Genomic DNA, 19,861 nt, shown 5'->3' with positions numbered 1-19,861 from the left:
GTCCAACGTGTGCAGGAGGGTTTCCTGACACAGTATGTCGAAGGGCCGACAAGAGGGGAGGCCACACTGGATCTGGTGCTTGGTAATGAACCAGGCCAGGTGTTTGATTTAGTGGTATAATGCCAGTGCTTCCCAATTTCTTTTCTGCTTTGACTACTTTTGAAGGCTTCACACTTGCTGTAACTCCAGAGTGAACGTTTGGTAGGAATGCAGAGAATTGGGGTTCAAAAGGCAGACACATAAACACAAAAAATGACGACTCCCCCTCAAACAATGTTGCTGGTTCCATTGGGGTCAGCAGTTGGGCCTAAGAACTCACTGATCTCAGTGTTTAAAGGAGCCTCACAGCTAATCCCTGAACTATCCACAGCCTTCGAACTCACAATCTCCATTGTATGCACCAGTAGGGGTCGTGACCCAGCGTTCCTAAATCCCTGCTTGACATCCTTAGGAAAGCAGATGGAAGAATTCCATTTAAGGTCAGACAGCACCATACCTTTTCGCACAGAGGGTGGTGCATAAACAGAACAAACTGCCAGAGACAGTCATAGAGAAGTACAGCACAAAAACAGACCCTTCAGTCCAACTTGTCCATGCCAGCCTGATATCCTAAATTAAACTAGCCCTATTTGCCAGCACTTGGCCCATACCCCTCTAAACCTTTCCTATTCACATCCCCATCCAGATGCTTTTCAAATGCTGTAATTGTAACAGTCTCCAGCACTTCCTCTGGCAGCTCATTCCATACACACACACACACAACCGTCTGCATTAAAAAGTTGCCCTTTAGGTCGCTTTTAGGTAGAGTCAAGCATGATTACAGCATTTAAAACTGACACATGGATAGGAAAGATTGAGGGGGATATGGTCTAAATGCAGGCAAATAGGATTAGTTCAGTTTAGGAAACCTGGTCAGCATGGATGGGTTGGGCCAAAGGGCCTGGTTCCATGCTGTATGACTGGATTTAGTGCTGCTCTACAATGGCAATCTGGATCTTTGGGAATACTCAAGCCATAAGAGAAAGTTGGAATGTGGCAACTCAGCTTCACTTTGCTGCCTTATCCTCTGATTATTCCCTCACTGATCAAATATCTATTCAACTTGCTTTGAATATGTTCAGTGACTTACCTTCCATTGGGTGATTTTTCCAAAGATTCATGATCCTCAGGGAAAAAAATAATTCCTCAACTCAGTATTCAGTGGGAGATAACTTGGAACAGTGTCCAATGCCTGATTCAGCCGAGGGAAAGACATTCTGTCAGCTTCGATCTGCCCAAGCTCACTCAGAACTTTATACATTTCGATACGGGCACTTTCCATTTGAGTCTAAAAGTGTGGTGCTGGAAAATCACAGCAGGTCAGGTAGCATCTGAGGAGCAGAAGAGTCAACATTTTAGGCATAAGCCCTTCATCAGCAATGGTGGGGGATGGGGGAGGGAAGGAGGCTGAAAGATAAATAGGAGGGGGCCCCCCACCCCTCTACTTATCTCTCAGCCCCGTTCCCTCCCCCACGTTCCTGATGAAGGGCTTAAGCCCAAAAAGTCAACTCTCTTGCTCCTCAGATGCTGCCTGACCAGCTGTGTTTTTCCAGCACTGCACTTTTCGAGTCTGATCTCCAGCATCTGCAGTCCTCACTTTTCATTCTGCCAAACTTTCAATGAACATCAGTTCAACAGCTAATGACAATGCCTTCGTCAACCCCATGAACTGTTTCCAATTGAAGTACATTCCTCCTTAAATAGTGAAAACAGTGGGTGTACTGGTTGTGATCTTCCAGGAATCCTTAGATTCTGGAAATGTCCCGGAGGATTGCAAATGTATCAAATTAGCACCTTCCTTAATAAAGAGAAAGAGAAAAAACAGTGCAGATTACTTCAAGCCAGTTAGCTCATTATCTGTTGTTGGGAAAATGTTGGGTGTCTATTATAAAGGATATAACAGGATGCAACATTTGGAAATGCAAAATGTAAAGTCGCCATAGTCTTAAGAGGACCAAATGCTGCTTTCTCACCAGAGTGAGAGAGACAGAGAGAGAGAGAGAGACAGACAGAGACAGACAGAGAGAGAGAGAGAGAGCTGCTGGTGGTGGTTTAATCAGAGGGTCACTACACAGCAGGTCAGATGAGAGGTTGAGAAGGAGAATCCTTAACTTTAACCTCAGCTGATGCAGGAATTGAACCCACACAATTGGCTTCACTCTACATCGAAACCAGCTGCCCAGCCAACTGATAGATATGGAAATATGGAGACCAAACCTCTAGGTGTAGTCTTACCAACACCCAGTACACTGTGTATTAAAGCATGACTGTCAATATGGTGCTACAAGCATACTTACCTGTTAATAAGCATGCACTGCTCGAGTAGCAAAGAATAAACGCTCGTGGAGTAAGTCTTTATTTTCAGTAAAACAATTTTTTCATTTCTCATCTGCCTTTCCACCTCACTCAATCAATACAGTATATCCAGTCTGTATACTACACCTGTTAACACAGCTCCAGCAGCTGCTATACATTACAGCCTTGACATGCATCTTTTTTTAAACCAAACATTTATTTTGGGAAATAATTAAAAATCTAAAAAGAGAAAGATCAATTCTCTCCTACTTGGAGGATCAATCCTTTTAATGACCATAATTTCCCAATCTAAAGATACTTAACTACATTTATCCTCTCTCTGTCTGATTACTCTAGGCAGGACAACAAACCAATCCTTACATGGCAGAAAATAAAAACAGTTAGCCGTTGAGGACCCAAAGAACTATAATTTTAAATAAGGTCACCATTATGTGTTAATTATAGCAAACTAAACTGGGAAATAGTTCCAATTTCCCAAAAGAAAGCTCTGCACTGGATTCGTTTCTCTACGGATTGATGGGGTTTAAAATGTGACTTGACCAATAAAATTAAAGAGTGCCTCTATGGCACCAATTGATAATAGGGATCCAATGCAAATGAACAAACACATGACGAGTTACAAGCAGCAGGGCACTAGACAATGAACAACAGACTCTTTCAACTACTTAAAAAGAAACGACTGTCACTTGTTTCAGGAAAAGCACCACAGAAGGACAGGAGTTACGCTACAGCGAGTATAGTCGTGGTCTCAAGCAGGCGCAATGAAAACGCAATGCCTCTAATCACCATCACGTACATTAGTGTTTCCATACAGTCTTGAAACTGTTCAAAGGTTTCCCCCGGTAATGTTACAGAGACGATTCATTGGTGTTCTGTATGACCATCAGCAAATACTCCTTATCTGTCAGGGAAAAAATAATGAATAATTAGAACTTTCCACAATTAAACAGAAATGCAAGATTGCCAGCTAGAGTCAGGGGAGTTGGAGTTAGGTGATTCCCTCACTTTTACTCATGCTTTATGAATGAGAATGTCTCTTAACAAATATTATGTGGTGATTTTGCATGAACTGAAATCTGTGTTCACACTCCCCTCTGCAACATGTTTAGTTCCCTCCAATCAAATTCCCATTTCTCACAACACTGGTCCTAACTGAAGTCACAAAGTCAGTGCGTTAGTGAGGGCGTGAACTACCTGCTTCTCTCACTCTTCAACCACTCTGGACATTTGGAAATGCCATCCTCTGGCATCCAACTCGGTTAAACTGTCTTCACTTGCCCATCTGAGTGTAGCCATTGTTAAAGAGCCTTCAGCTCTTCCTCATCAACATTATATTATTTACTAACAACGTCCAGAGAAAGGGGTCAACTCTACACATAAGAGTGTAGTTTTAGCAGAATAGAATCTACGGGCCTTTTTAAAAAAAATTGTTACTGGGTTGTGAGTGTCACTGGCTGGGTCAGCAATTATTGCCCTAACTGCCCTAACTAACCAGAGGGCAGTTAAGAGTCAACCATGGTGAAGAAGGAGTTTGGTTTGCTTTCCTTTATTGGTCAAAGTATTGAGTACAGGAGTTGGGAGGTCATGTCGCGGCTGTACAGGTCATTGGTCAGGCCACTGTTGGAATATTGCGTGCAATTCTGGTCTCCTTCCTATCGGAAAGATGTTGTGAAACTTGAAAGAGTTCAGAAAAGATTTACAAGGATGTTGCCACGGTTCGAGGATCTGAGCTACAGGGAGAGGCTGAACAGGCTGGGGCTGTTTTCCCTGGAGCGTCGGAGGCTGAAGGGTGACCTTATAGAGGTTTACAAAATTATGAGGGGCATGGATAGGATAAATAGACAAAGTCTTTTCCCTGGGATCAAGGAGTCCAGAACTAGAGGGCATAGGTTTAGGGCGAGAGGGGAAAGATATAAAAGAGACCTAAGGGGCAACTTTTTCACGCAGAGGGTAGTACGTGTATGGAATGAGCTGCCAGAGGATGTGGTGGAGGCTGGTACAATTGCAACATTTAAGAGGCCTTTGGATGGGCATATGAATAGGAAGGGTTTGGAGGGATATGGGCCAGGTGCTGGCAGGTGGGACTAGATTGAGTTGAGATATCTGGTCTGCATGGATGGGTTGGACCGAAGGGCGTGTTTCCATGCTGTATATCTCTATGACTCTATGTTGCTGTGGGTCTGGAGTCACGTGTAAGCCGAGCAGATAAGAGTGGCAGCTTCCTTCCTTAAAAAAGACATTAATGAATTAGCTGGGTTTTCTCATAACAGTCAGCAATGGTTTCATGGTCATTGTTAAACTCTCAATTCTAGATTTTTACTGAATTCAAATTCCACTATCTGCCATGGTGGGATTCAAACCCAGGGCCCCAGGACATTTACCTGGGTTTCTGGATTATTAATCCACTTGGCTATCTTCTCCCTCTTCTGTATAGTACAATTCTATGATCTATGCCACTGACATCCAGTTTTCTCTCTCCACCTTGCACAACCCTTTCACCCAGTCTTCTTTTCAGACAGCAGTTGATTCTAGCTAAACATTGGCTCTAACAGAGGGAATTGGTTGGCTCAGTTGGCTGGATAATTGATGGCTACAGGATGGGTTCAATTCCCACACTGGCTGAGGTTACCACAAAGGATTCCTCTTCTCAACCCTTCCTTCCAGCTGAGGTGTGGGATAATGGCATCTTATAGAAAATGAGACTGGGCAATTAACTAATGGAAAGCAATCTAATGGCAAATGAATGGAACATGTATTTTGGATTAGTCTTCACTACAGAATTACAATCACAAGGGGATTGCTAACAAACAATCATTGGAGCTGAAAAGTCTCCAGGTGCTGATGGGCTTCAGGCTAGGTGAGACAGTTGATGCATGGGACTGAAGCTTCCGAAACTCCCTTGATTCATGGAAGGTTCCATTAGATTCGAAATGTAACTCCTTTATTCAGAGGAAGGGAAGGAGAGGGGAAAAAACAGGAAACCACAGGCCAGATAGCTTAACATCAGTCCAAGGGAAGATGTTAGAAACGATCATTAAAAAAAACTTAAGAGCAGGGCACTTGGAAAGTTCAAGGCAATCAGGGAGAGTCGACGTGGCTTTATGAAAGGGAAATGACGTTTAATGAACTTATTGGAGATTCTTTGAGAAGGTAACATGTGCTGTGGACAAAAAGGAGGCCCATGGATGTACTGTACTTAGATTTCCAGAAGGTCTTTGATAACATGCCACATTAAAGATTATTGCAGAAAATAAAAGCTTATGAAGTGGGAAGAAATATTGGCATGGAGAGAAGACTGGTTTCCTGTTAGCTGGCCAATAGTAGGCATGGAGGGTAATTTCCTGTTTCCAATATGTAACAAATGGTATGCATCAAAGGGACACTGGAAATTATAGGAATTGGAATAGGTCATTCAGCCCTTCGAGCTTGTTCTGCTATTGAAGGAGATCATGGCTGACCTGTGGTTGAACTCCACACAAATGCCTTTGGTCCATATCTTTTAGGATTTTTGGTTACAGAAGCATAGGGACCATAGGTATGAATACTAAATTCAACAGTAACATAAAGATAGATTGAAAAGTAGGTCATGAAGAGGATTTAACAGGCTGCAAGAAAATAGAAGTGGGTTAAGTGAGTGGGCAAATACCTGGCAAATGGAGAGAAAATGTGTAATTGTCCACAAAGAAATATTCAAGTATAGGCATTAAACCTGGGAGCTTCTGATTCACATTTGGCAGTCAGTTCACTGGAGTGCTGAGAACACTGATTTGAAGGCATACATAGTGGAGCTGTTATCCTGGAGGGGAATAACTGAACGTATGCTTAACGGACAAATCAAAACAACCCACCTCAAAACGTACAAGGACCAGGGTAGAGATACAAGGAAAAACCTCCACCTGCAAGCTCCCCATCTCAGTCACTCACCATTCTGGCTTGGAAATATATCATTGTTCCTTCAACGTCTCCAGGCTAAAGTCCTGGGACCCCCCCCCCCCCTCCATTACAGGGAGGACTGCAGATGCTGGAGATCAGAGTTGAGAGCGTGGTGCTGGAAAAGCACAGCAGGTCAGGTAGCATCTGAGGAGGTGAATCGACATTTCGGGCATAAGCCCTTCTTTAGAAATGAGCATTCCAAGTAAAGGACTTATGCCCGAAACATCGCTTCTCCTGCTCCTCGGATGCTACCTGACCTGCTGTGCTTTTCCAGCACCACGCTCTCGACCCCCTCCCTTACAGGACTGCGGGTGGCCTTACACCCTAAAGGCTAGCAGTTCAAGGTGACAGCTCACCATAACCTTGGCAAATGTTGATTTTGGATGGGCAATTAATGCTGGCCCAACCAACAACACCCAAGATTACGTGAACAAATTAAAACAAAAAATTACCAGGTGCGACCATGATTTCATTTTTCTTGCAGCGGATTCTGAGGAAGGTGAGGTCATTCTGTGGATCAATGTCCCGGATGGTGCTCCTAGCTTTCATTGACAGTTGGTGGATAAGTCCTGCGTACTGGGCTGTGCTCACATTGTCCATGGTCGTCCGGATGGGAATACCTAAGATAGAGCACATCAGCATTCAAATCACATGAGTGATGGGAAAAGCAGAGCGATTGGTCAGCATCAGCTGTGGGTAACACACACACTCCTCTGAGGCAGTAAACTCAAGACTGAAGCATGAAAGTTTAGGCTGGCACTCTAGTTCAGTACCGAGGGCGTGCGGCACTGTTATAGGGGCTGTCTTGCAGGTGGAAATGTTAGTCTGTGGCCCAGCTTAGTTTCTGAGGTCCTCATTTCTAAAAGGAACATTGATTTGCAAGTCAAGTTCTCCCAGCAGCTTCAGCTAACTGATACCCCCATTCTCTATACATGCTGCATAATGTGGAGATTACTGCAATAGTTGATATGCCTCAGTGTTAATGCAACTTGCATATTGTTGCTGTAATGTAATAGGAGAAAGTGAGGACTGCAGATGCTGGAGATCAGAGCTGAAAATGTGTTGCTGAAAAAACGCAGCAGGTCAGGCAGCATCCAAGGAGCAGGAGAATCGACATTTCGGGCATGAGCTCTTCTTCAGGAATGAGGAGAGTGTGCCAAGCAGGCTAAGATAAAAGGTAGGGAGGAGGGACTTGGGGGAGGGGCGTTGGAAATGCGATAGGTGGAAGGAGGTTAAGGTGAGGGTGTTAGTCCGGAGTGGGGGTGGGGGCGGAGAGGACAGGAAGAAGATTGCAGGTTAGGAAGGTGGTGCTGAGTTCGAGGGATTTGACTGAGACAAGGTGGGGGGAGGGGAAACTGGAGAAATCTGAGTTCATCCCTTGTGGTTGGAAGGTTCCTAGGCAGAAGATGAGGCGTTCTTTCTCCAGCCGTTGCTATGGTCTGGCAATGGAGGAGTCCAAGGACCTGCATGTCCTTGGTGGAGTGGGAGGGGGAGTTGAAGTGTTGAGCCACAGGGTGGTTGGGTTGGTTGGTCCAGGTGTCCCAGAGGTGTTCCCTGAAACGTTCCGCAAGTAGGCGACCTGTCTCCCCATCATAGAGGAGGCCACATCGGGTGCAGCGGATGCAGTAAATGATGTGTATGGAGGTGCAGGTGAATTTGTGGCAGATATAGAAGGATCCCTTGGGGCCTTGGAGGGAAGTAAGGGGGGAGGTGTGGGCGCAGGTTTTGCATTTCTTGTGGTTGCAGGGGAAGGTGCCGGGAGTGGAGGTTGGGTTGGTGGGGGGATGTGGACCTGACAAGGGAGTCACGGAGGGAGTGATCTTTTCGGAATGTTGATAGGGGAGGGGAGGGAAATATATCCCTGGTGGTGGGGTCCGTTTGGAGATGGCAGAAATGACGACGGATGATATGATGTATATGGAGGTTGGTGGGGTGGTAGGTGAGGACCAGTGGGGTTCTGTCCTGGTGGCGATTGGAGGGGCGGGGCTCAAGGGCGGAGGAGCGGGAGGTGGAGGAGATGCGGTGGAGAGCATCGTCGATCACCTCCTCCCACCCTGCCCCCTGTAAAAACGCCATCCCATATTCCCAATTCCTTCGTCTCCGCCGCATCTGCTCCCAGGTGGACCAGTTCCAATACCGAACAACTCAGATGGCCTCCTTCTTCAAAGACCGCAATTTCCCCTCAGACGTGATCCCTGGGTGCCTTACTTCCCTCCAAGGCACCCAGGGATCCTTCTATATCTGCCACAGATAACTGAACAGCCCGCTGAGATAATCATAGGAAGGAGGACTGGGGGCAGCACTCGACATTAACCCTGATGATTGATAGCCAGGCATCACAATCACTTACATTTCGACATTTTTCAGGCACTGAGGAGTATTAGCTCCCATTATCATCCATGACGTCACTGCAACCACCAAGTATTGCAGCTGAATTATTCCGTTTGAGTGAAGGTCTTGTGGCAGTCTTGAGCCAGAAGCTCAAGGTTCAAGTCCCACTCCAGCGGCTGATGGTCAAGGAAGATGCATTTTTAAACAAGTATCAACCGCTGGCATTGGAAGAAAAGAGGAGGGATGCCTGGGCAGCCTCAGGCTGGTCTGAAATTGGAACCACCCCCATCACCATCCATAGCTCCAGGTGGCAACCTGCAGATAGAAACAAAAGGTTGCCATAGCAACTCCAGCTCATTGGCTGGTTTGGATCACATTGGTGCCAACTGGGTCCATTCTGAACCTACCCTCCTGACCCTACACCTGGCAGAAATCCTGGCACTGTGGATCAGCCACACCTTCAAACATGAAAGATTCCACGCTCGCCCCCTTCCAGTTTATTAACATATACCTTAAAAGAAAAAGGAATCTAAAATAATGAGTGATCATAAAGTCCTGACAATGTCAACTCATCAAAATAAACAAGGACATCAATTTGGGGAGGGATTTGGGGTGGGGAGGGGGATTTGTAGTAAAACATCCAACATATATAGACAGACATTTAAATGTTCAGCTCGTAAACAAGAGCCAGTATGACAATGAATCAGGAAGATACAATCCTTTATAACAGACAACAATTATTGAAATACCTTCTGCATTGACAACAATAACGCCTACTACACCTCTCTGGCTCTGAATTCTCTTCAGAGTTTCTTCAACTTCAGCCTGAAAAGAGAAGAAACGTTAACACTGCCACGCGGAGATGCTCAGAGTCTCTCAATATTGATTAGATTACTTACAGTGTGGAAACAGGCCCTTCGACCCAACAAGTCCACACTGACCCTCCGAAGACCAACCCACCCAGACCCATTCCCCTATATTTACCTAACACTACAGGCAATTTAGCATGGCCAATTCACCTAAACCTGCAAATTTTTTGAACTGTGGGAGGAAACCGGAGCACCCGGAGCAAACCTACGCAGACACGGGGAGAATGTGCAAACTCCACACAGACAGTTGCCTGAGGCGGGAATTGAACCCAGGTCTCTGGCGCTGTGAGGCAGCAGTGCTAACCCCGTATTCTTTCTCATCTCCCATTTTTCAATGAGGATGTCAGGTAAGACTTTGAAAGATTGGTCACCTATCCAGCCATTTAGAAAAGGTAGAGATAGAGAGAGAAAGAGAAGATCTACAAATGGATTTACTGCAAGTGACTAAAGTTTTATATTTACTACTGAGGTCAGACATTACTGCAACAGGGCAAGACAATACTCCGATGGGGTCGGGACATTACTGCGAGGACAGAGGTTACAGGTGGGTGGGACCATTTCCAGGCAGTGAAGTTTAGTGATGAGCTTAGGGTCACAGACAATGGGGAATGAGAAGCCAGCTGGAAGTTCATTGGAATAGCTAAGTCTGGAGGTGACCGTAGCCGAAAACTAAAGGTTTCTGTAAGACAGGGCTGAGGACAAGGCAGAAGTGCGAAATGCTAGAGCTAAAAGTCTTCATGATGGTGATAATAATAATAATAATAATAATAATAATAATAATAATAATAATAATAATAATGTTGTCATAGCTTCTTACCAGAGCACAGGGCTGCTCCCTCCTTTAAGAGAAGTGGTAACTTAACCTGAGGATGTCACACCTCGGGGAGAAGTTAAGAATGAGAGTCCTTCATGGTGTCCTCACACAAGGTGGGAATTGAACCTACAATGCTATCAGTATCACTCTGCATGGCAAACTAGCCATCCAGCCAACTGAGCTACTTCAACCTGTGAATACAAGGTCAGAAGCTCAACTCTAGCCTGGGGAGGATGCTGAGATTCCTCAGCAGAGTGGGAGGGGGAGTTGAAATGTTGGGCCACAGGGCGGTGTGGTTGATTGGTGCGGGTGTCCTGGAGATGTTCCCTAAAGCGTTCTGCTAGGAGGCGCCCAGTCTCCCCAATGTAGAGGAGACTGCATCGGGAGCAATGGATACAATAAATGATATTAGTGGATGTGCCGATAAAAAACTTTGATGGATGTGGAAGGCTCCTTTAGGGCCTTGGATAGAAGTGAGGGAGGAGGAATGGGCGCAGGTTTTACAGTTCCTGTGGTGGCAGGGGAAGGTGCCAGGATGGGAGGGTGGGTTGTAGGGGGGTGTGGACCTGACCAGGTAGACACGGAGGGAACGGTCTTTGCGGAAGGCAGAAAGGGATGGGGAGGGAAATATATCCCTAGTGGTGGGGTCTTTTTGGAGGTGGCGGAAATGTCGGTGGATGATGTGGTTTATGCGAAGGTTGGTAGGGTGGAAGGTGAGCACCAGGGGCGTTCTGCCCTTGTTACGGTTGGAGGGTCCCATCCTGGCACCTTCCCCTGCTACTGCAGGAACTGTAAAACCTGCGCCCACACCTCCTCTCTCACCTCTATCCAAAGCCCTAAAGGAGCCTTCCACATCCATCAAAGTTTTACCTGCACATCCACTAATATCATTTATTGTATCCGTTGCTCCCGATGCGGTCTCCTCTACATTGGGGAGACTGGGCGCCTCCTAGCAGAGGGAACATCTCCGGGACACCCGCACCAATCAACCACACCGCCCCGTGGCCCAACATTTCAACTCCCCCTCCCACTCTGCCGAGGACATGGAGGTCCTGGGCCTCTTTCACCGCCGCTCCCTCACCACCAGACACCTGGAGGAAGAACGCCTCATCTTCTGCCTCGGAACACTTCATCCCCAGGGCATTAATGTGGACTTCACCAGTTTCCTCATTTCCCCTTCCCCCACCTCACCCTAGTTCCAAACTTCCAGCTCAGCACTGTCCCCATGACTTGTCGTACCTGCCTATCTCCTTTTCCACCTTCCACTCCACCCTGTCCTCCCTGACCTATCATCTTCATCCCCTCCCCCAATCACCTATTGTACTCTATGCTACTTTCTCCCCACCCCCACCCTCCTCTAGCTTATCTCTCCACGCTTCAGGCTCTCTGCCTTTATTCCTGATGAAAGGCTTTTGCCTGAAACGTCGATTTTCCTGCTCCTCAGATGCTGCCTGAACTGCTGTGCTTTTCCAGCACCACTCTAATCCAGAATCTGCTTTCCAGCATCTGCAGTCATTGTTTTTACCTAAACTATCTGATGTACTCACTGGATGAAGTTCCCTAGGAAGGAGAACAGGAACTCTAGATGGTGAGATACACATTTGCCATCAATATGTCTTGCAGCAACCTTTCAAGAGATAAACAAGGTTGGTACTCAGTTATGCCTCACCTGATAAATATTTGATCTCTACCTCACTGGAATATTAGTTGCTCTGCTTGCCACTACAGTATACCTTAACTCCTGGCATTATCAGTAACCAGGCAATACAATAAAGCTCTTTCCTTTCGACTCCACTCAACAAAAGTCCTCAAGATATGTTGACTTCAGATCCAAGTGTGCTGGTGGCATTCTAAGATCTCACCCAATGGCCATTATGTGTGACCCTAAACTTTTCACCGAACATTCTCCCTCTCTGTCACACGTACACAATAAGGAGCGGATTTCAACTTCCCCTTTACCCTGGGCAATCACAGCACGAATCTAGGTCTTGCCGCATGCTTGGGGAGTTTTTTTTTAATTCATTGACAGGATGAGGGCGTCGCTAGCTAGGGCAGCACTTATTGCCAGTCGTTTTGAGCTACGACACTGAAGAGTTCAGCAGAAAGCACAGCCGCGCCTCCTGCCAGCTGCCCGCTCTTGTGAGAATAAGTGAACCCGTCTGCGGAATTGCACAGCGGACTCAAGGAATTCAGGGGAGCCTGGGAAAATACCGCTCAATATCGAGGCATTCTTTGTACTGGCTCAGCACCAGCAGTCTAAAATCAGACTGATGGAGACCGACTTCTGATGAAAATGTGAAATCATCACGTGGGGAAGAATACTTCTGAAAACAACAAAGCAAAAAGCCGAAATCTAAAACACCCTACTCAGCAGCATAGTGACATGGCATTCAGTTAGTAAGCCATAGGCACATCAGCTTGCTACCAACCACCCACGGCCCACACATACTCCCTCCTCTGAATCTCTGTATATGATGCAATGCCACAGCCAACTCTGGGAGTACTCAAGCTCATTGTTGATGCTAGGGAGGCTTTTGATTTCCTGGCATCCGGTCTCAGCCAGCTTTTAACCCAGGGGAAAGCTGCTGACCAATGTTTAGATTTGCAGACTCGATCCTATTAGTTAGGGCACGTCCAATTCCGCTGACAATCCCCTAAATGCAAATTGCAAAGCCACCGCCCAGCCCTCAGTGAGGCTGCAATGAAGAGGCTGGGTCACACTCTGCAAAGCTCTCTCTGTCCTGTCCTGTCTCCCCCCGGTCCCCATTGCCCTAGCCTGGGCTCTGCAGCTGCACGGGTGCACTGCACTCACCATCTCCCTGGGCCCACTCGCAGATGTTTCACCCAGAGCCGGCTGGCGGGCACTGCAGCTGCGCACTGCCCGACCGTGATATCATTGCTGCTGGCACTGATTGGCTTGGCCAGACCTCAATCAGCGGCGAGTGCACCGCCCCTCATTTTTTTGTGAATGGGCGGCACCTGTCAATCACCTTTGAGTGACATCCAGGGACACGCTGCTTTTCAGAATCAGAAAATGCTGGGGAAAACTCAGCAGCTCACAGAGTCATAGAGATGTACAGCATGGAAACAGGCCCTTCGGTCCAACCTGTCCATGCCGACCAGATATCCCAACCCAACCTAGTCCCATTGTTAGCACTTCACCCACATCCCTCTAAACTCTTCTTATTCATATAATCCAGATGCCTTTTAAATGTTGCAATTGTACCAGCCTCCACCACTTCCTCGAGCAGCTCATTCCATACACGTACCACCCTCTGTGTGAAAAAGTTGCCCCTTACGTCCCTTTTATATCTTTCCCCTCTCACCCTAAACCTATGCTCTCTAGTTCTGGACTCCCCCAGCCAGGGAAAAGGCTTTGTCTATTTATCCTGTTCATGCCTCTCATGGTTTTATAAACTTTATAAAGTCACCCTTCAGCCTCCGATGCTCTTGGGAAAACACCCCCAGCCTATTCAGCCTCTCTCTGTAGCTCCAACATCTTTGTAAATCTTTTCTGAATCCTTTCAAGTCTGGCAGCATCTGTGGAGAGAGGAAGCAGAGTTAATGACTCAGGCCCAGTGGCCCTTTTTCAGATGCTGCCAGACCTGCTGTGCTTTCCCAACAGTTTCTGATACCCAGTATTCGGAGTTACTTGGTTTTCTGTTTTCGAGGAGATGGGTCGATGCCAATCCTGCAATACGACACAACTCGGTCAATTGAAATTTAAGGAAATCTGCTTAAGACCTCAGGCTTTGCCGAGACACGGGCTGCTTCAGCACAGCCAAATTTTCACCAACTTATGGTCCCCATGATTAACCTTTCTCCATCCCTGATATACTATATATAATCCATCTTTTGCCTACCTGTCTTTCTCACTCTCTGGGCTCTATCCACTTACTCATTTACCTCACATCCAATCATAGAATTGGTACAGTGTGCAAAGAGGCCATGAGTCTCATTGAGTCTACACTCACCCTCTGAACAGCATCCCGCCCTATCCCTGTAATCCTGAATTTACCAGGTTAAATCCACCTAGCCTGCACATCTCTGCACACTGCGGGACAATTTAGCATGGTCAAACAGCGCATCTTTGGACTGGGCAAGGAAACCTATGTAGACACGGCGAGAATGTGCAAATTCCACACAGACACTCATTCGAAACTGGAATCGAATCTGGGTTCCATGTACACCATCACCTTTTCTCTAGCTGTTATCAGTTCTGGAGAACATTACCAGACTCGAGAAGGGGTGGCATTTTTAAAACAGATAGGAAAGAGTCAAATGCATTGCTGTGGAAGCAGAGTCACGTGTAGGCTGACTGATTAAGTTTGGCATTTAGGGCAGATGGGTTTTATCCTTAGACTAACTTTTACTTCCAGATTTGATTGAATTCAAATTTCACCATCTGCCATGGTGAGATTTGAATCTATGTCCCTAGAATGTTAGTCTGTGATCGTGTGAGGTAAGCAAATGGCCTCTTAAAAACTATAAAAGATCTTATTTTCCACTTACACTTGGAGTTGCAGTCTATAAATAACACACTCTGACTTGTCTATTTCAGGTTCCAATTTAGGCTGGTTTGCAAGTGGCCAAAGGTGAAATCTACTTTAAAATATGAACATAACAATTAGGAGCGGGAGTAGCCCATTCCACCCCTCAGATTTAATCAGATAGTCTAACTGGCCAAAGTTGTTTTCAAGGATATAAACAGACATCAACCAAGAAACAAGGTTTATTGGCTGAATACATTGTTGAACTACAATTTATTGTAAATTTATATTTATAAATAACCATTGATATAATACATCTTCCCAAGGTTTGTGTGGTACAAATTGTGGATATGTATGTTTGTGTTTTAATATGAATTACTGCAAGTTTGCAGGAGACATGGATTTTTCTGTGTCTGAAGTTAATTATTAACTTGGAAGTATTTCTGTAACCATGATAATTTATTTTAAAACAAGATGTGAGGCCTTGTGAATCCGTGCTGACTCTGCTTGATCATATGTGTTTATAAATACTCTGCTGTTACATCCTTTCTAATAGCATCTTAGCATTTTGCCAATGACAGATGCTCAGCAAACTGGACTATAGTTATCTGCTTTGTGTTGTTGCCTTCCCTTATTGAATGAGATTACTACATTCGCAATTTTCTATCACAGAGTCAGAGTTATACAACACGGAAACAGAGTCTTTAGTCCAACTAGACCATGCCGAACATAATCCCAAACTAAACTAGTCCCACCTGCCTGCTCCTAGCCCATATCCCTCCAAACCTTTCCTATGCATAGTTAAAAATCACACAACAGCAGGTTATAGTCCAACAAGTTTATTTGGAAGCACTAGCTTTCAGAATGCTGCTCCTTCATCAGGTGATTGTGGAGTATACGACTGTAATCATTTCCTATTCATGTACTATCCAGATGTCTTTTAAACACTGTAATTGTACCCACATCCACCACTTCCTCCGTAAGTTCATTTTACATGCAAACCACCCTGTACAAAAAAAATTGCTCATATCTTGGTTAAATCTTTCCCTTCTCATCTTAAAAATGAGCCCCTGGTCTTGAAAGCCCCCACCCTTACGGAAAAGGCAACCACCATTAAATCGATCTATACCTTTCATTATTTTATACACTTCTATCAGGTTGCCTCTCAACCTCCTACATTCCTGTAAAAGAGGTCCCAGCCTTTCCAACCTTCCGTTATAAATCAAACCTTCCATACCTGGCAACATCCTGGTAAATCTCTTCTGAACCCTCTCCAGCTTAATAATATCCTTCCTGTATCTTGGCGACCAGAACTGGACACAAGTATTCAGGAAGAGACCTGTACAAACTCAACATCACTTCCCAACTTCTATACTCAAAGGACTTGTTGTCTTGAGCTGTAGGGAGAGGCTGAATAGGCTGGGGCTGTTTTCCCTAGAGTGTGGGAGGCTGAGGAGTGACCTTATAGAGGTTGATAAAATCATGAGATGCATGGTTAGGATAAATGGACAAGATCTTTTCCCTGGGGTCGGGAAATCCAGAACTAGAGGGCATAGGTTTAGGGTGAGAGGGGAAAGATATAAAAAGGACCTAAGAGGCAACCTTTTCATGCAGAGGGTGATGCATGTATGGAATAAGCTGCCAAAGGAAGTCGTGGAGGCTGGTACAATTGCAACATTTAACAGGCATCTGGATGGGTATGTGAATAGAAAGGGTTCAGAGGGATATGGACCAAGTGCTGGCAAATGGGACTAGATTGGGTTGAGATATCTGGTTGGCGTGGACGAGTTGGACCAAAGGGCTTGTTTGCATGCTGTACATCTATATGGATCATGTCTCACAAACTTGGTTGAGTTTTTTGAAGAAGTAACAAAGAGGATTGATGAGGGCAGAGTGGTAGATGTTATGGACTTCAGTAAGTCATTCAAAAAGGTTCCCCATGGGAGACTGGTTAGCAAGGTTAGATCTCATGGAATACAGGGAGAACTAGCCATTTGGATACAGAACTGGCTCAAAGGTAGAAGACAGAAGGTGTTGGTGGAGGTTTGTTTTCCAGACTGGAGGCCTGTGCCCAGTGGAGTATCATAAGGATCTGTGCTGGGTCCACTACTTTTCATCATTTATATAAATGCTTTGGATGCGAGCATAAGAGGTATAGTTAGTAAGTCTGCTGATGATATCAAAATTGGAGGTGTAGTGGACAGCGAAGGTTACCTCAAATTACAACAGGAGCTTGATCCGGTAGGCCAATGGGCTGAGAAGTGGCAGATGGAGTTTAATTCAGATAAATGCGAGGTGCTGCACTTTGGGAAAGCAAATCTTAGCAGGACTAATACACTTAATGGTAAGGTCCTAGGGAATGTTGCTGAACAAAGAGACCTTGGAGTGCAGGTTCATAGCTCCTTGAAAGTAGAGTCGCAGGTAATTAGGATAGTGAAAAAGGCATTTGGTATGCTTTCCTTTATTGGTCAGAGTATTGACTACAGGAGTTGGGAGGTCATGTTGTGGCTGTACAGGACATTGGTTAGGCCACTGTTGGAATATTGCGTGCATTTCTGGAATATTGCGTGCAATTCTGGTCTCCTTCTTATCGGAAAGATGTTGTAAAATTTGAAAGGGTTCAGAAAAGATTTACAAGGATGTTGCCAGGGTTGGAGGATTTGAACTGCAGGGAGAGGCTGAACAGGCTTGGGCTGTTTTCCCTGGAGCGTTGGAGGCTGAGAGGTGACCTTATAGAGGTTTACAAAATTATGAAGGGCATGGATAGGATAGATAGGCAAAGTCTGTTCCCTGGGGTTGGGAAATCCAGAACTAGAGGGCATAGGTTTAGGGTGAGAGTGGAAAGATATAAAACATACTCAAGGGGAAACTTTTTCACGCAGGGGGTTGTACATGTATGGAATGAGCTGCCAGAGGAAGTGGTGGAGGCTGGTACAATTGCAACATTTAAAAGGCATTTGGGTGGGTATATGAATAGGAAGGGTTTGGAGGGATATGGGCTGGGTGCTGGCAGGTGGGACTAGATTGGGTTGGGATATCTGGTCGGCATGGACGGTCTGTTTCCATGCTGTTCTCTATGACTGAGCAACGAAGGCAAGTGTTCCAAATGCCTTTTAAACCATTCTGCCTATGAGTGATGCAAACGTCAAAAAATTATGTACATGAACCCATAGGTCCCTTCTACAACACTACAAGGCCCTACCATTAATTGTATAAGCTCTATCTTTATTTGTTGTACCAAAATGCAATACCTTACATTATCCAGCTTGAACTCCATCTGCCATTTTTGAGCCCATTGACCCATTTGATCAAGATCCCTTTGTAATCATAGAAAACCTTCTTTACTGTCTACTATACCACCAATTTTGGTGTCATCTCCAAACTTACTAACCATGCCTTCTATATTCTCATCCAAATCATGTGTATAAATGACAAACAAAAGAGGCCCCAGCACTGATCCTTGTGGCACTCCATTGGTCACAGACCTCCAGTCTGAAAAGCATCCCTCCACCACTATCCTTTGTCTCCTTCTCACCCTGAATCTCATGTAATCTAACTTTTCTAATTTGTCCTATATGGAACCTTTTCAAAGGCTTTACTAAGATCCAAATAAAAAATGTTTATACTGTTCTTGCATTACCAACCTTTTTGGTAATTTCCATTAAAAAAATTTGAGAGACACGATTTTCCTCACACAAAACCATGTTGATTATCCCTAATCAATTGTTGCCTCTCTAAATGTCCATAAATTCTACCTTTTATAATAACTTCCAACAACTTACCCACAACCAAAGTCAGACTCACAGGTATTTGTTTCCCAGGTTTCTACTTGCAAACATTCTTAAACAAAGATACAGCATTCACCACTCTTCAATCATCAGGCACCTCATCTGTAGTTACAGATGATACAAATATTTCTGCAAGGGGTCTTGCAATTTCCTCCGTTACTTCCCACAATACTCTGGGATACATTAGATCTGGTCCCAGAGATGTATCCACCTTTATGTCTAAGATCGCCCGATCTTCCTCTTCTTTAACGTGAGCTGTTTTTGAAACATCAAGTTTATTTCTCTGCATTCTTTAGCTTCCACAGTAAAAACCGATGCAAAATATTCATTCAGTATCTCTGGGGCTCAACACATAGATGACCTCTTTGATCTTTAAAAGGCCCTATCCTCTCTCTAGTTACTCTCTTCCTCGTAATGTATTTATTGAATCGCTTTGGATTATCCCTAACATTAGCTGCCAATATTATTTCAAATCCCCTCTTTGTCTTCCTGATTTTTCTCTTACGAATGCCCCGACACTCCTTAAATTTATTAAGAATTTCAATTGAAGCAAGTGGTCTATATCTAAAATAGGATTGTCTTCTACTCTCGACTAGAACTTCAATATCTCTATTCATTCATTGTTCCTTAACCTTACCAGCCTTACCTTTCACTCTAACAGGAACACAATGCCTCTGAACTCTTGCCATCACACTCTTGAAAGCCTCCCACTTGTCAGATGCCCTTTTAGCTGCAACCAGTCTACTCCAATCAACTTTTGCAAGTTCTTGTCCCATTCCATTAAAATGTGCCTTACTCCAATTAAAATTTTATGGAAGACTTATCCTTTTCCATAATCATTTTGAAACTAAATTATGATCGCAAGACCCAAAGCATTCCCCCACTTTTAATTTAGTCACTCACCCTGCTTTATTGCCCAAGAATAAGTCTAGTTTTGCTCCGTCTCTAGTAGGAGCAGCCACTTATTGGTAAAGAAAATTTTCTTGAACACTTTTGACAAATTCTTCACCATCCAAACCTTTAACACTGTGGTAGCCCCAGTCAATATTTGGAAAATTATTATGCTTATGAATATCTGAAATCTCCCTACATATTTGTGTCTCAATTTCCCTCTTACTATTGGGATGGGGGGGGAGTTGGGCTGGTGCGGGGGTAGGGGGGCTGCATAGTACAACATACAGATTCCTGGAAATTACTGCTAGTGCTTCTGTAGCTACATCCTTTAATATCCCAGACGTACACCATCAAGTCCAAAAGATTTTTCAGACTTTACTCCCATTA

At 44.9% G+C, this 19,861-nt stretch overlaps 1 protein-coding gene across 1 annotated transcript; it reads right to left on the bottom strand.

The window, feature by feature from the left end:
• Positions 1-2,379: 2,379 nt before the first annotated feature.
• Positions 2,380-13,186, bottom strand: LOC122560272 (dynein light chain roadblock-type 2-like). Its single transcript, XM_043710806.2, has 4 exons — positions 13,115-13,186; positions 9,369-9,444; positions 6,741-6,908; positions 2,380-3,256 (listed from the first exon to the last, which is right to left on the bottom strand). Exons 1-4 carry the CDS (start codon positions 13,115-13,117, stop codon positions 3,204-3,206), a joined length of 300 nt encoding a protein of 99 aa, XP_043566741.1. The 5' UTR covers positions 13,118-13,186; the 3' UTR covers positions 2,380-3,203.
• Positions 13,187-19,861: the final 6,675 nt, after the last annotated feature.

Source organism: Chiloscyllium plagiosum, unplaced genomic scaffold, assembly GCF_037043375.1.
Source record: "Chiloscyllium plagiosum isolate Xiang-an unplaced genomic scaffold, Cpla_swu_hap1 HiC_scaffold_15, whole genome shotgun sequence".
NCBI classification, from domain to species: domain Eukaryota; kingdom Metazoa; phylum Chordata; class Chondrichthyes; order Orectolobiformes; family Hemiscylliidae; genus Chiloscyllium; species Chiloscyllium plagiosum.
The sequence above is the reverse complement of the archived record's forward strand: the minus strand, read 5'-3'. Positions and strand labels throughout refer to the sequence as shown.

Excerpts from the sequence above, each read along its gene's own strand:
- LOC122560272 (XM_043710806.2), bottom strand. Across the intron at positions 6,909-9,368 it reads TATTGTTGTCAATGCAGAAG|GTATTCCCATCCGGACGACC; the intron begins GTATTTCAATAA and ends GCTCTATCTTAG. Across the intron at positions 3,257-6,740 it reads TGAAATCATGGTCGCACCTG|ATAAGGAGTATTTGCTGATG; the intron begins GTAATTTTTTGT and ends TTTCCCTGACAG.